At 40.7% G+C, this 17,775-nt stretch overlaps 1 protein-coding gene across 1 annotated transcript in view; it reads left to right on the top strand.

Moving 5' to 3' along the window:
• The first annotated feature begins 8,581 nt into the window (after positions 1-8,581).
• cubn (cubilin (intrinsic factor-cobalamin receptor)) overlaps positions 8,582-17,775 on the top strand; it is a 167,520-nt gene continuing 158,326 nt past the window's right edge. The window contains exons 1-2 of the mRNA XM_075452455.1: positions 8,582-8,676; positions 8,906-9,035. Of these exons, the coding sequence (XP_075308570.1) occupies positions 8,582-8,676; positions 8,906-9,035 (225 nt within the window). The remainder of the gene's footprint in view (positions 8,677-8,905; positions 9,036-17,775) is intronic.

Genomic DNA, 17,775 nt, shown 5'->3' with positions numbered 1-17,775 from the left:
GCGTCTTTCAGTAACATGAAGTGTTATACTAAACAGATGTATTATTTATTATGTAGCAGACACATTTGCTCACTCAGATGCTTCAATTCAGGTAAATTCAGGTAACCTGAAGTAATCCAGCGATCCCCTATGCCAAAGGCCTGTCCTTGGTACCAACAGGTCGCTGTAAAACACACATTACATTGCGGATTACATAACATCACATGGCTCTCACGGTGTACATATGAGAGAATAAAAATGACTTGACAAGAAAGTGATGCTCAAGTGGCAACTGGCAAGAAAAACGCTTTTTAAGCTGCAGGGTCGGCATAGTTTTCGAGAGACTCACAGGCAACAACCTGCTTCAATCATATTCTCTTCATTTTGTTTTCAAACAAATGTTACTAGCAAAGTGAAGTCAGCCCACACGACGTCGCTTCTGATAAACATACAGTGGTAATATTTCGAGCCAGTTATCATTAACCCCAGAAGTTGTACATCCAAGCTCGTCTATGGTCCTTTAAAATCTTTCTTGATTCTTCTTCACGAACTCCAAAGATATACAACTGTGTTTTAATTCATTTAAACGCATTAACCACGCTTCGACACAGTGTACATCACCTACAAGCAAGGCAGTGAGTGAATAGCTAGCCACCGTACACCACCTGCAGCCACGCAAAACCGGCATCGACCGAAATGAAATCAAAGAGCAAAGGGACACAATTGCACGAGTTGCCAAGTTGAACTCGTGCACAACTATTTCTGTAGTAAATGTACCACCGTGAGATATACTCTCAAATGCAGTTATCTGAAACACCTCGCGCGCCCTGTCCGTACCCTTTTTAGAAGTCGACCAGCTAAGCTTACTGCTGCGTGTATCCGAGGGTAATGTGGAAGTAATCTTATACGCACAAACAACAAAATACATGCTTCTACCCGTAGCGATAAAAGCTACGGAAACGGGTTTAAGGCTCAACATACTAGAACCTACCTACTATGCGTAGCTGCACAACACCTAGGAGCTTATTTTTGTGGTTAACATGTCACCCTGGCTTTCGACAACTACATTTTTAAAAACGGATCGATTTCAGTTCCCCAATACATTCGGTACAGGGCTGTAGTGGTCAAATTAGAGGTGGGTAAACTATGAATTTTTTGATCAGACAGACCGTGACGCGACGCAACGCGACGCGACGCAACGCGACGCGACGCAACGCAACGCGACACAGCACAAAGCAACGCAAGGTGTCGCGAATCTGTATGGCTGTCCTGGCCATATTCCATGACGTTATCAGTTAAAGTCATATTAAATCAATGACAGTCAACAAATGTGTTTGTAGTTTGTAGTTTATTAAATTTCAAATTTCAACAGTAAAGAAAAGTATGTGTAGAGTAAGAACTATCTACAGTAGATATGGTGTGTGTGTGTGTGTGTGTGTGTGTGTGTGTGTGTGTGTGTGTGTGTTAGTATGCATGCTTTTTAAAGTAGTGCCCAGAGGGCCTCCTTGTCCGCTACGTCAGGTTCTGCCTTGCAGGGGCGTGTTCTGGGGTCCATGGCTCCCCTGTGCTTCACCAGCCAGGACTTCATTTCCAGGACACCAAATTTATTTTGGATTACAGTGAACCCTCGTTTTTCGCGGGGGTTACGTTCCAAAAAGAACCCGTGATAGGCGAAATCCGTGAAGTAGAAACCTTTTTTTTTTTTTTTTACAATTATTATACAATGAAATACTGCATAATGCATTGAAACCAAAGAACAAAGCCTTTTTACAGGCCCAAGCATTTGTTTAACAAATAAAAGTACTGTATAAACGTTTTTTTTTGTTTTTTTTTTACAAATAACTACTGTAGCCTACTGTAAAATAATCATTTTCATCATCAATACGAACTGAAGGCTTCAAATTGTGGAGATCAGCACCGCCCCACCGCGACCCGAGTCATTGGATTAGAACGGGAGAAAATGAAAAATGATTTTGAAAAAAAATACAAAGTACAGTGGGACAAATAGTGACTCACGTGTATTTCACTGCTCTTCTGACTGAGCCGCTGCATCCTGACTCCGCTCTGTAGCGTTTTTTTCTTCTAAAGCCCGCGGTGCAGGTGTGTTTTTTCGAGAGAAGAACTTAGTTATCAGTAGTTGTTGTCGCTCTTTTTTCTTCTGGGGGAAAAAGATTCTTATACCGACATGCCACCATCGATTATGTTTGAGAACTGTAATGAACGTGTACGTGTATATTTTAAACCGCAACGTTATTGACACACAGGTAGAGAAGAAGCGGAGAGACTGTTTAGCCAATCAGAATGCAGAACACAATGCACGATGCAAATCCGTGAAGCAGCGAGACCGTGAAAGATGAACAGCGTTATAGCGAGGGTTCACTGTATTCCAACGGCAGATCACAAGGCGCAGGGAACTTTGACGTGCGTAATTGCCATTAAGAGCTGCGTAAACGCTATTTAGAGGTGGGTAAACGCTATTTAGAGGTGGGTAAACGCTATTTCCTAAATTCCAGAGGTGCGTAAACGGCGTTTACGTGCGTTTACCCTCTACAGCCCTGATTCGGTATTTAAGATTGAGGTGAATAATATGTCAAATACAGTACGGAAATAATAGCAACATGCAACATTGTGGAATAATGAATTAGGCCCAGGATACTTACTCTTAGTGTTTGATGTCCGCAGAAAGTTGACCTGCGTCGACATTAGACCTACATGACAATTCTCTGCCCGTCCTGCTGCCTAACCTACACTGTTTTACAATAAAGTGTAAGTTTCTCGTGCGCACGAGAAACTTTTCTAGTGGGCACGCAAAACTTTCTCGTGCGCACCCGAAACTTTTGTCGTGCCCACGAGAAAAGTTCCGAGTGGGCACGAGAAAGTTTCTGATGCGCACGAGAAACCCTTGGGTTTTATTTTACTCTCCCATGTCATTTTAAGGGCTCCGTACAAAGTCAGTAGTTTCATATGGTCAGTAACTTTCATGTTGTCATTAACTCTTTGGTAGACCGGAGAACATCATAGGGGATGTATTGTTAAGAAATTCTTGTGCGAAATTCAGCTCCCCTGAAGTGTTCTCCTGGGGGGTATTCCTAGAAAGTAGCTAAAGAAAGCCAGGCTATAGCCGGTAAGCGTCGCTTGAACTAGCGCCATCTCCCTTTTAAGCCTCAAGTCGTTCCTCAAAGATATTTTAGCTGCATCTCGGTGAGGCTAGTCCAAGCGAGGCTTACATAGCCTAGCTTAGTGCGAGTGCACGAGGAACGTAAGAAGCCCTGACGAGTGGATGGTGAAAAAACGGAGATCTGTGTGAAAATGAGAGCGAGAAGAGCTGTTATTTTTTCGGCAGCTGAACAAATAATGCTGATGGAGCTGTATGAGGATTTTAAAAGTGTCATCACCAGAAATGGTAATACAGCTGCGATCAATAATGCGAAGAAACGGCATGGCAAACAACTGCAGACAGACTAAACGCGTAAGTTCTGAAAGTTTCAATTGTTGGACATTTATTTTACTGTCCTCATGTCTTTATGCTCTCCTCTTTGTGTTATAATGTGTTTACATAAAGCATGCTGAATTGTCTCTGTATGAGATGTACAGCACAAATATACTGGCCCTGCTCAGTTTATTAATAACCCAATAATCGACACGCATCATCATACTTTGTGAGTATATTATCGTGAGTGTGTGACCCACATATTAATTTTTCACTGTTACATCTCAACAGGAGCTATCTTAACAGCCAAAAGCGTACCTGTCAGCAGGTGAAGGTAAAGTACAGGAAAATATTTCAGAGTGGTAAGTAGCCTTTGAAGAAATGTGTTTGTCCAATAAAGAGAGCGCCAAACTAGATATGGCATACAAGAAACTGAAAATAAAAAAGATCAAACTAGAGATTATGAAACTGGAGAGGGATGTTAATATAAATTCAGATAAAGGAGAATTCCGTGTTGTGAACTGTATTTAATTCTGTTTTCTCTCCACAGCTTGAGAAACATGTAATAATAATTAAACAATTCAACACAACTTGAACTCAAACTTGTCATTATTGTATGGTTCATGCAACGTGTTAGAAATGTGTTTTTTACATTTATATTCACAGTGGGGTGCCATGACCTAAACGTGTGGAAAGTTATAAATCATCTGTTTAAAAGAGAAACAAATAAAATCATTTAAATGAATTTAAAAACAAGCAACAGTCAAGATAAGTTCAACGATATCGTGCAGATTTCATGCATAGACACATGAGAACAGAAATGTTTTTAACCTGGATTTAAAAATGTCTACATTTGGTGAGAGTTTAATCTCCACTGGCAGTTTGTTCCACTTGTTTGCAGCATAACAGCTAAATGCTGCTTCTCCATGTTTAGTCTGGACTCTGGACTGGACCAGCTGACCTGAGTCCTTCGATCTAAGAGCTCTGCTGCCTTTATATTCTCTGAATATATCACAGATGTATATTGGGCCTAAACCGTTCTGGGATTTGTAAACCATCAGCAGGCTTTTAAAATCTATTCTGTGACTGACTGGAAGCCAGAGTAAAGATTTTAAAGCTGCTGTGATGTGTTCAGATCTCTTAGTCCGGGTTAAAACTCCAGCAGCAGCGTTCTGGATGAGCTGCAGATGTTTAATGCTCTTTTTGGGGGACTCAACGAAAAAAGACTTGAGCCTGAAAAGTTGTCCACAAGACAAAATGTATAAAATATGAAGTATACTATTAATTTAAGATGGCTCTGTCAGAAGTCAGCCATGGTGCCTGAGAACTTTAAGCAATGAGCCTGTATTAAATTGGGCCAAAGGTAATTTCTATCCGTGCTCTTGTTGTAGCATGCGCATGGTGGAACGCCCTCTCCGCCCTTGTTCCTGGATCAGGATATGGCGTGAGGAGGTACAGCCAGCATGCATAGCCTCTGTCCCCAAGCAGGACACCATTGAACTCTCCTGCAGAATAAGAGAAATGTTGGATGGATATACATGTGTTAAGACTTGGCAATTGGATGCAATATGTGCCTTACATTACTCAAAGGGGTTGATGTGGTATTTTTCAAAATGAGAAATCCAGTTCAGAGTCTATGGACAATTATCCCCAAGTGTACCTGTACATTTAGGATATGGAAAAATGTTCGGTTTACATAGTCAGCCTCCACGGGTCCAGCAGGGGCCTGGACAATGTGACAATGTTTAAATCCAGACTGAAAACAGTTCTATTTAGATGTGCATATGACACCTGAAAGTATTTTATCTGCACTCTTCACTTTTAAATTAATTACTTAATGATTTTTTTTTGTTTTTTGGAATGATTTTATTGCCTTCTTATGATTTTATGTAGCTGTAAAGCACTTTGAATTGCCTTGTGTACGAATTGTGCTCTACAAATAAAATTGCCTTGCCTTGGATGCGTACATGGGCACAGTGTAGTGCACCGATAACATTAGGGAAGCCTGAGGGAGATGATGAACTTAATGCAAATACTTCAGCCAGCAGGTTGTTTTACATTATCGGCTACTGTAAATGTGGAGCAGCAGCCTGAAAGGACAGAGGTCATATTTTTAATATGGTAAGATGTTTTAATTCCTGCGTTTTATCTAATATCTTGTTTGTACAGTGTCCTTGACTGTTTTGAAAGGAGCTTTCAGTAATTTGTATTATTAACATTATTACCTGTCCCCCATTTTTCTGAGTCTGGTCCTACGTGGGTGTAGATCGGATGTTTGTTAGGTATTGATTAGTTTTAATGAATACCATGTTCTCTCTCATTTAATTTCATGTTCAATACGTGTGTATAGTTGCGTTTCTTTAGTTGCACTGGCACCGACTGATTGATTTTTCGAGACAGTGAAAGTGGTGATATGATGACCACAGTTTTTGTTTCGTTTTTTAGACAAGACATGAGTTGCGGGAGCGCAGAATTCTTGGTGAACATTTCTTTCCGGAGTCCGTTTCAGCCGGTCGGACATTTTTTGAGTTGCAGCTAAGCTAAGCTTCAACTTTAGCCTGCCCGAGACCAGGCTAGTTCAGCAGCATAAACTACCACGGTTACTCAGCGGGCGTTCAAATAAGCCACCTTTATGGAACGGAACTCTCGCTAAATTTAGCCAGAAGTAGCGAAATAAGCCAGGCTTTCCGCTAAACCAGCTTCTAGGAATACCCCCCTGGTGTCGGGAGCGCGCATAACAGCCGCAGAGGCGGATTATACAGTCTGTACATCATTTTTGATCAAGTTGTCGGTAAAACGATAACACGTAATCATTCATGGTGTCAAGGTTTTTATTTTATCTTTGAACCGGCGGCTCCCAGTAAAAATATAAAACGTGTTGTTGTTTTTAACACAGTTTCGTGTTGTTTTTTGGCTGATATTACTGATATAAAAGGCTGGAAGCTCGGTCCGCTGGACATGCATAAAACCTCTTGAAAGTTTTCCATGTTATTCTTGAAAACCATGTTCCTAATATAAAATAAAACATATTACTGGATAAATTAAAGAGATTTTGTAGTAGCTACCATAACTTTTAAACATTAATGTCATTTAATGTGCCTTGTGTCTTGAAATCATCTGCTCTAGCAGATGTATTATTGAAGTAAATTGTGTATTCATCTCGTCAAACACACTGTCCCTGTGACATATATTTGGACGTATTTGCTCTTTCTTTAAAGCTGCGGTCGGCAACTTTTTTTTAGTTATATTAGCTTGAACTGTCATGGGATTCTGGAAGTAGAATATTAAATAGGCTGTTTAGGAAAAATAACGAATTCTGTAACTCCCTCTGAAGCCTGTAATCATGCTTGCAAAAACCGAGCGCTCCCGGCTGTTTTTAACCAATCAAGTTAGGGTGGGGGAATCCTACCTGTCAATCACAGCTTGTGCACACGCTGCTGAGCGTGAGTCTGCCCCAGCTTGTGTGCGCTCACACTAGTGTGAACTCACGTGCACAACCTCGTCCACAGAGGGGGAGGGGTTTGGGGGGCGATTCGGAGCTTGTTAGAGGTTGGGGGAGGGACCTGAAAGTTGTATCAGTTCGAATTTTCCGACTTTAGACTCGCAATTTTGAAAACCTGCCGACTGCAGCTTTAAAAGAAAATATGTGTTTGAAAACATTAAAGGGGAACAGAATATTTCAGCCCCCCCAAGGACAAACGATACATGATGATATGGTGTTTTATATGATTTATTCCTCACATGATGGACAATCACTCCTGTGAGTTTGAACATATCTGCTTTTTCCTTACCAAAGTTTACTTCTATGTAAGTTTTTGAAATGAAAAATATCCAGCAAAATTTTCAACAAACAAACACACAAACCTAAAGAGAACATGCTAAGCACACCAATGACTATTCTGTTGGTGGGCTTCCCATATATGCCTGATGAAACCACCTCAGGCACATCTCACACTGGATCTAGAAAAGGGAGAATTAATATAAGGTATTTTCAATAACAATCTCTCTTTAAAATGACAACATCCATCCATTTTCTATACCCGCTAATTCCAGATGTATACCCCTAGCGGGGATCACCCTATACAGGTCGCCAGTCCAGGGCCACACACAGACAAACGGGATAAACAACCACTCACTCACTTCTAGGGGCAATTCAGAGTAATGAGTTAACCTAACCTATCGTGAGGAAACACATAGGTAGAACATGCAAACCCCACACAGAAAGGCCCTTCATACCAAATATCCTTGTGCTGTGAGGCCACTATGCTAACCACCACTCTATCATGTAGTATCACTAATAATTCTCCTATTTACTTTGAATTAGTTTACCTTTATGGGAGTGTCCTCTTATGGCTGCAGAGCTTGGGCGCTGGCCTGAAAGGATGAGCACTCAGAGACCTGATAAATTGTTAAATCAAAGAAGAATTTAGGAGATGTATAGGAGACATTATTGGACAGGTGTAGTTTCAAATTTTCTAATACAAATAGGGCTTACTATTTGTTTTTAGTATTTAAAAAAACATTTGTTTAGTTTGTTCATGGTTCTTATCTTACATACACATTTCTTGACGTCAACAGACATCCCTGGCCAGTAAAACCTCCTTTAGACATTGTTTAAGTGCCCCTGTAGGGCTGGCATGGAAGTCCACAAAGGTTCTATTGGCTTCCTTGGCACCTTGAACAACTTTGACCTTTGATGATTTAAGACTGCCTTTTTGTCTTAGAACTCATATCCTACACATGACACCTTGACCTTAAATAGTGACATAATTCATTCACCTTTGTTGAGAAGAGGTGACCTAATATAACAGTAATATTATATCAGTCCTTTTTTTTTTAAGAAAATGAATTCCTCCTAAGTTTTTTTGTTTTTACAGACTCTACATCTATGGAACATCAAGTTTATATTGGTCTGTGGTGTTAATCCACTGCTAGCATATGCATGCGAAATCACATGAAACAGGTTACTCATCTTCCACAATCATGTGAGGGGCATTCTGACTCAACAATTGCAAACTGCAGTTAAAGCATAGTTAACCTTCTTTGGTAAATCGAGATGTTCTTTATTGCTGCACTGTCAGGTCAAAGTCTTAGAAGTGAATATTAGAGCGTGGGAGCATGTGAAACCCCAGTAAAGTTATTCAGAGTGTACAAGCAAGACATCTATCCTCTATGGCTGGAACGCAGTGGCTCTCATGGCTTTTCTTTATACTCATCTTTCTGGTGGGGCTGCAGGGAGAGCCAAAGGACAATGCAGCACTGACACAGTGAGTTTGGTTTTGTAGTGAAAAAAGAGGGAGCACTTCTGTGCCAAAAAGTATGGGCTGCACAGTGCTCATCAGCTTGTGTATTGTTCAATAGTGGAAAAGGTCTGTCACAAGCCTTGATCAGTTTTAGAAGAATGTGTGAAAGCATGAAATTAACGTTTTTGGGACTGTATCGGAAACTAAATCTGCTCAGTTGAACTTTTTTTCTGGTCCCTTTTTAACTTTGTAGGCCTCGAATGCAGTCAGACAATGGTCATCTCGTCTTCACAACTGGTGACAATAAAGACATCCGCTTCCAGTGCTCAGCATCGGGCCGGATTAAAGTGGGGAATGAAGATCTCACCCAGCTTTTGGCTCAGGTAAGCTTAGCTTGTTCATAAAAGAACTGTTAAAAGTCTCATCGAATGGATATTGCAGTGACAATGAATAAATACAATATTGAGAAAAGGAAGAAATCAATTGAAGTTATGAGACAAAAAAAATAAATCACTGGCGGTACATTATAACATTATTATATTTGCCATTGCTGACTTCATGGTTACAACAAAGTTTGATTCCAAACATTTTACATCTCATGAAAAACCTCACAACAAGAAAAGAACATCTAAGAGGAGTAGTGACAGTCAGCATCACGATAGCTTTGAAAGAATTACATCAGTGTGATACAAATCCCAAAAATCTGTGTTATCCCAGATCCCAGAAATCCCAGAAATCTAATTCCTTCACCTTTCTGAACACAAACACAGAAGATACACTCTCGTCATCCTTCAGTTCCGAAGCAATTTCTTGACTAAACAGAAGAAACTGTTCCAGGTGCTAGCTGCTGTGATAAAAGTGCTCTTATCCTGGCATGTTTATATGTTGTTGCTTGTGTTAAAATCTTTTAACTTTGATTATTTTTTTTATAACAAGGAATCGGTTTGTATTCTCAGCACATTACTAATAATGGAACAGCCAACTAATTATTCTTATTATCCAAACAGGCCAGAAAATGCATCCCATATCCATATAATATGATCTGTCATTACAACATCTTAACAGCTTTTTACAACCAAAAAGCCTGCTGCTGCTCACATGAGTCAGTAAATGATTAACAAGTTTGAAAGCTGACATAGCAAGACCAACGATCAGGTGCTACCTCCACTGGAGCTGCTTTACATACTGGTATGCACTTTGTAAAGTGTAAACCATTCAGGTGGTCACAGATACAACCTTTCAATAAAATGTAATATAGCTTGAATGTGTTTTGTTCATCAAAAATGGTGCTAAATGTACAGATGTATAAGATAAAGCGTTATACAAACATCACTTAGCATTAGTTGCATAAAAACACAGCTAAATATTTCACATTCTGTCAGAAGGAAAAACTGAATTCCCTGATTGCCTTGTAGTGTCAGACACACTACCTGTGCCAACAAGACTGTCATTTAAACTTTGCTCTAGTATTAACAGTAGTGCTACAAATAGCTTTGAACCTCATTCTAACTATCTCACTTATGATGAAAGGTGGTGGTGCATCTATCTATCTATCTATCTATCTATCTATCTATCTATCTATCTCATCTTGGCTGATATAAGGTGGCACACCACTCTGCACAGAAAATCAATCACTCAGAGCATTGGAGAAAAATGACAGATTGTCTTAAATTCATTTTTATAATGAAATAATTTCACAAAAAAAATCCCCCTGGCATTAATATTTTACATCTCACCATCTAGTTTTTCATCATGGAAAGAAAAAGAACAAAGCAAAAGATTCAAGGTGGAAATATATTAAAAAGAAATGGTTGAATTGACCAAAACAGCCCAAATTAGTTTTGATTTCTGATGACATTGCCTAAGCCAGTTATATTCCACAAAGAGTTTTCTGTCAAGCTGTTTTCTGGGGCAAGCTGTCAACAAATGATTTCAACTCAATAAGTTGTTTTTGAGTAATTTGGGCATTAACTGGTGCTCAAGTAGTTACTTTTGTAATACTCAATGGGGCGATAGTTTGCGCTAAAAAGCCATTGTAGAATTATTTGAAATCATGGATAAACAACAATGAACACTGTTAAACAAAGGCCTACCCGATTAACACCAGCCATACATTATGAAACTGTCTGGAATACCAATCACCCACCAAAACCTCACGCTTTACACAAAATCCGTTTTATTCAAACGTTTGTGTGTGAACTCGGAAGTGGAAACCACAACACATTTTTATAAATAGAAATAAGTATTCATACTGTCAATGAAACTCCCATTTTAAATTACATTAGTGGTACTATTTAGTCTGGCTGACGCGTCCACATCTCGATGAGATGGTGGTCTGGGAACTAGGTGTGCAATTTCACGTATTTGAGGCGTGGTTTACGAATGCCTAGAGCCGTTTATTGGGCGCTACGAATGTCTATCAAATGGCGTCTGGCTCTTCCCATGCTGCGCACGCGCGATTCATAGCCAATTGTATCACTTATACCAGATGACGTATGTAGAGCGACTTTTGCCAAAGCCTGTTGGTAGCAGAGCAAATACATCCTTCTTGGCAATGAAATCTTTCAACGCCAAACGTTGCTCTTTTTTAAAAGTAAACTTGCGTTCTAAACTACTTAAAACACTTTCTAAGGCTGCATCAAACGGTAAGGTTGTGTCCGCTGCCATGTTGGATTAACACTCTACAAGCTTCGGTGTCGTGCATAGACGTCGTCATCGTCTTGCTGCCGTCTTGAATTCCCAGGGTAGGTACTATTAGGAATTACTTTTAGAAGACATTAGCCGCTTTCGGACTGTAGGAACCTTTGGCAGTTCTAATAACCTTTTAATCCGCGGTAATCCCGAGTTCTCCCGTGTTCGGACATACAGGAACTCGGGGCTATCTCCCTCAGTTCCTATAACCATTTAGCTCCTTCTCCGAGGTCGGGTCTTTTCATGGTTCTATAGAACGCATCTGACGGAGGTGTTTGGTGGTCGGTAGCTACGCCCCTTGTCATGCTATCACGGCTGAAATGTTTCCTCATACGGCACAGACAGAACCGGCGCGTGTTTAATAAGTTAAACTTACACGTTGTCTCCTTTGTCTGCAGCGCTCTGCTCTCCTTCCTTACTTCATGAAATGAAAAAGTATCATCTCCTGACTCTCTCTGTGTGCTCTTCCAGCCTCGATGTTAGACGCCCGATGTGATCGTCCATGATTAATATCACCATCATGCAGACCATGAACACAGTGGCCTCCCATATTAGCTTCTTTGTGGTGTTTTTTTCTTCTCTCCTTACTTTTACCGGGTTCTGTTTAGTTTTGTTTTGTTGTTGAATGTGGCGCTAAACGGCTAACGGCTAACACGTCAATGATGCAGACGGCTGCGCACGGCGCATCAGTCCCAACCTGGTCCCGACTCATGTGCGAATGCAGACTGAAACAGAAGGACAGTTATCAGAACGAAATTTGAGTAGGACAGTTCTGATAACTGCGTTCTTAGAACGGCTCTGTCCGAAAGCGGCTATTGACACATGTGCAGCCACCCGTTCCTCTTTAGGACCCTGGGGAGTGACAGTCGTTCCTTTGGTGCATTCATTTACAATGAAACTCGGAACTTGGATCTCGGAACAATGTGACCCCAAAGTAGTTAGAAAATAAATAAAATGGTCACTTAAATAAAGCATTCTTGAGCAAAAAGGAAAAAAAGTGTTTTTGCATAATATAATATTTTAAAAATGTGCTGAGCCAGGGGGTGCCGAGCCATCTCACGGTGGGGCCTTGGCACCACTAAAAATACCCTAGCCTCGCCCCTGCAGAAAAGCATGTAACTACTGTTTACGTGGTGATATTCACAATAGAATGCATTCTATGTAGGGCTGGAAAAATTAATCCAACTTTCCAAGCCGGATCCGACTTCACATGTGGTTCAGATTAAAAATCTGACTGGATCTAGGAAATTCCGACATTCATGTATAACAGGAATGCATCATTAGTTGTAGCACACAAACGCCGGGCTCTCAATGCACGCTGCAATGTAAATTAGTCAAAGTAACGGGATATTAATCATCGGCTTTTGGCAATGTTTGCCCCCTTAAATACGGACGGGATGGGGGGGGGGGGGGGGGGGTCACTATAAATCTGGGGGTTCATGTTCCCCCCGTCCCCAGTGCCCTCTGCGCCCATGACTCAAACACTCCACCTAGATTCTAGAAAGAGATTATACTTGAAACGGAGTGTCTGAAAGAACCTGAAGACTCTACTTCTCAATTTCAGGAATGTTTCAGTATCCTAAACTTCATGTCTGCATCTCTTTTGGCCCTAAATTTGAAAAACTGAGGTGTTAAAGGAGAACTGCGGTATTTTCAACATTAAGCCTCTTTTATGAGTCGTCTGCAATGTTTTAGAACCCCCCTCACCGCTTTTTTGAATTTTACTGCTGTCTCCGGTATTTGCCTAATTTTGATTCTTCTCAACCTGCTTCAGAATGGCAAGTCATGTGCATGTACAAAAAGGTCCGTAAAAGCACCATAAACGTCCGTTTTCAAAATCATCAACTCACCGGAGTGGTTACTGGTGTGCACTGGTAATCCATATCAAATTTCGTTGCGAAAAGTTGCTTCTGACGTGTTTTATTTGACATTGAGTTCTATTGAAGACTGGATGTTCGTTGATATTACTCCGCCACCGAAAAGAAAATAGTTCGAGCATGAACGAGTATGAAAAAAAAAGTATTACAAGTTTTCGAAATTTGTATGTTTAATTATGCAAATTAGGCCTTCTCTCATTAAATATGCGCACATTTGCATATATTTCCGGAAGATAGATCTGAACATATGATAAAGCCAGGTGCAAAATTATTTTTTCATTTTGTTTACACACAAAATTAAAAGAAAATTACAGAGGGATTTCAGGATATCTGCTTTCATTTCCTAGGAAATCAAAATATACTGTCCATAGCCTAAAAAACATAGATTTTCGCCATTTTTTTTATTATAATGTCACATAAATCAGGCCAGGAATGATTTATCAACAAATCCTTCTGTAAATATCTTCAGAATACTGCTAAGTGTATAACTGGTCAAATATGTTTCAATTCAATTCAATTCATTTTTATTTTCTATAGCGCCAAATACAACAAATGTCATCTCAAGGCACTTAAATAATAAAGTCCAATTCAAGCCAATTGGAATTCAATTCATTGTAATCATAATTACATGGGATTTGTGTTGTGTTTAACTCCCCATACCAGTTTAATATTATTATACACTTGCTCTCCTCATAGGCCAACAGCATAGATCCAGTGGAAGTGAGTACGTGAAGGGTGAAGACAAAGTACAAGTTTTGGACAGCGTCTCTCTTTATGTCCCAACTCCTTGAACAGTCTCTGACTACAGAGAATTACCACCATTGCTCGATCGCGGGGGCGAGGCTAGGGTAATTTTAGTGGTGCCAAGGCACCACCGTGAGTTAGCTCGGCACCCCCTGGCTCAGCACATTTTTAAAATATTATATTATGCAAAAACACATTTTATTTTGCTCAAGGATGCATTATTTTAGTGACCATTCTATTTATTTTCTAGCATTTATTTTTGTTTTAACTCTTTACTCCCAAAATAAATGTTGAGTTATCTTCAATATTTGTCTCAGGCTCTCTGTTATCCCTGTCAAGCCACAGTCTTTAGAAATGAAGAGGTCAAAATTGAATGTTGTAGGGGAAAACAAAGCAAAACTAATACGGCTCCAAAATTTATAAATGTACTAGTTCACTAGCCTGGGAATTCCCATGCTGCTTTGCGCGCAATTTCATTCACACTGCAAAGGCAGCCTGGAAAAAACCGCCCTTATTTTTGCCTGAGTTAGGTAACCAATCACAGAACGGGGGGGGGGCAGCAAGACGATGACGACGTCTATGCGCGACACCGAAGCTTGTAGAGTGTTAATCCAACATGGCAGCGGACACAACGTTACCGTTCGATGCAGCCTTAGAAAGTGTTTTAAGTAGCTTAGAACGCAAGTTTACTTTTAAAAAAGAGCAACGTTTGGCGTTGAAAGATTTCATTGCCTTCTTCCTCGTCGAATTTCTGTCGCTCTACATACGTCATCTGGTATAAGTGATACAAGTGGCTATGAATTGCGCGCAAAGCAGCATGGGAAGAACCAGACGCCATTTGATAGACATTCGTAGCGCCCAATAAACGGCTCTAGGCATTCGTAAACCACGCCTCAAATACGAGAAAATGCACACCTAGTTCCCAGACCACCATCTCATCGAGATGTGGACGCGTCAGCCAGGCTACTAGTTCACCTCAATTAGTGAGAAATAATGTGCCTCTGTGAGCACTGGGCACCCCTAAAGACCAGATCCTAAAATTGCCCCTGCTCGATCGCCTTCTCTCTTCAAACATCCAGCATTCAATTGGTCAGTACTGCTACAAGTACCAATGACTGCGCTCAGCATGCGTTTCCCTGTTTACAACAGCAGATGGCGCCATTGTTGTGCCAAAAAGTGATCGTCTGTTCGAAACTGATTAAACGGCTGCGGGAGCGCGCACAGCCCGTTAAAGCCGGTGTCTCTGGTCTGCATTTGTTCCTCTCAGCATCAAACCGACATGAAACGCAAATACACGTGACTTTATGTCACAGAGAAAGTATGTTGTTGTGAAACATTTGTGTTTTTAGAGGTTTGCTGTAGGCTGAAACGGTATCCAAGCATGCTGCTGCTTTACTGGCTGCATGTGTTTTGCCATATGCTTGTTTGTGTTTAGAATATAAAGTGCAGTTGATATGATCTGTGTGTGGGAGATTTATTCAACAAATTAATTTCCATTCATGTTCATGACTGTGAATTAAGGAACTACTGCTCAATACCGTTGATTATTCAGAATCAAGCCATTAATGGTGTCAAAGATGCAGCATAATTTATAAAATAGTTTTCTGCTTGCCAAAACATGATTACTGCCACTAACTTTCTATTTAAAGACTGGTTTACCCTTAAAATGGTTTGATTTTATTCAGAAAAGTTATTTTTGTTATTTATTTATGGCTACAATTCTAGTTATTTTTTAGTTATTTCTGATTGCAGCCTGTATGCTGTCATTAAAATGCAAATTCCTCTGTTAAAAATGCCCAATTTGATTAAAATAAGTTCAGCTGTACAGATTACAGGTATACATTCTCTTTCTATCCTCTACAATGCCCTTCAAGGGCTCATTGAAGGCACTAACTGATGTTTTTACCTGCCAAAAAGCAATTACTGTACACTCAGTCATATTATTCAGATTGAAGGCCAACTATTTCCTCCTACTCCCATACCATTTAAAGTGGAATTAGGCCTCAATCACAATGTGTCCATAAAAAGTAACAGCTTTAAAACTGAGTGAGGAAACAAAACAAAACATCCAACCATTATCTTCCGCTTCTCCGGGGGTCGGGTCGCGGGGGCAGCAGCTTTAGCAGAGAGACCCAGACGTCCCTGTCTGCCAAAAAATACTTCTTAAATGGTAAAAACCTATAGAATTCTAAAAACACAACGGGTCAAAGAAGCATTCGAAGGTCGTATATCGCAGGTGAGGTATCTGCAAGATCCAGAAGTGAAGAGTTTACATACAGGGCTGGTTAAGTGTAACTTTGATTGTAGCGTGACTTCGAGGTCCACACGTGATACTTCTTTTTTTAACTTTTCTTAACCTAATGCGTCTGAGGTGTCTGATACTTAAGAGAATATTTGAGAAGAAGCATCACTCGCTGAGTGCAAAAGGCTCCAAACGCATCACTGATGAAGGCCCCAACCAGAGGAGCATATCGTCAAATATGGAGATTCAGAGGGAAAACACATTATACTACATGTCTGAATACTCACGACAAATGTTCCCTTAAACAAAACTTCATATATGAAGCAGTTTGTCTGGAAATTTAATGAATGCAGGAAAACTAGGGGCTGGTGTTGAGAGCTTCTTCCTCTCATCCTGTTCCTGTTGACCTGCAACAATACAGATGCAACTGAATATTTATTGGATCTGACTGCTCACTGACTACACTCCACAATCAAGTTGATGTGACAGACAATACAGCATTGACCAGGACAGCGAAGCATCCTCTTCCAGTTTTCCAACATCTGCCATAGCTACCAGCAACCGCCAACACTTTTAGCTGAAGGTCGCCAGTTAACATGGACAAAGGTGATATACATATACATACTGTATATATATTACTCCGTGCTCTGAGACAGTCGGCTAACTTCACAAGGAGTTTGCTAGCTGGGTTTGTGCAACATGGCAGGATATTTATCAGATTTTGACGACGTGGGTGCCCAGTTTGAGTACTATGGACGTCCTTACCGGAGTGAATAAACTGTGCTGCGGCGGTGCGTGTCGATTAAGTCATTCCACTAGACGCTTGTACAGAAAGCTCCCTTGACATGAAGCTGTACGACATCCCATACTAGTAATATTATTTATGAACATTTTCCTACCCCCCGCTGCGTCCTGTGAGCTGAGTTACAGCCTCGTTTTGGGGGTGAAGTAAGTAGTCCGGCTAGTTGGCTGGGGCTTCACTAATAAAGCGTTTTGCTTCTGAAAAGAATATGCATTCAAAAGAGTAATACATTTGCATCACAAAATCGTATCTTCCGAAAAAGTTACACCTCACAATCGCTTGGCACTAGGTTGCAGTATCAATGCGCACTGCCGCCTGCCGACAGCTGCGCAGGCCTGTTTCTCGGTGTTTACTGCTCGGAAAGTTAACGTAATCGTGTCTGACTACGACACCGATGATGAAGACATCCCTTTTACCACAGAGCTAAAGGGATATCTTTATGAACCAGAATATACAGATGCCTAACTTCCCCAGATGGAGTTAGAACGGGCAGAGAGAGAGGAGGGACAGAGAAGTGGTCCCAGCTGAAGTTGGAGCCACAGCTGCAGCTGTGAGAGACATGGTGGTGCACTTGTTCGAAGCGCCCAGTAATGCCAACGGAGGTCGTCTTTGCTTTTGCCGCCACTTCTAATTTCTCTTTCAGCTCGTATCGTCTTAAAGCCAGGTAGAGAGGCATTTCAGTCGGGTATCCCATGTAAAACCTTCAAAGAAAGGGAACCTGGATATTTTACTACCCAGTCATTTTGGACCATTTTCAAATCTGCCAA

This window comes from Odontesthes bonariensis, chromosome 20, assembly GCF_027942865.1.
Source record: "Odontesthes bonariensis isolate fOdoBon6 chromosome 20, fOdoBon6.hap1, whole genome shotgun sequence".
NCBI lineage: Eukaryota > Metazoa > Chordata > Actinopteri > Atheriniformes > Atherinopsidae > Odontesthes > Odontesthes bonariensis.
This window is presented reverse-complemented; position numbering and strand designations above follow the sequence as displayed.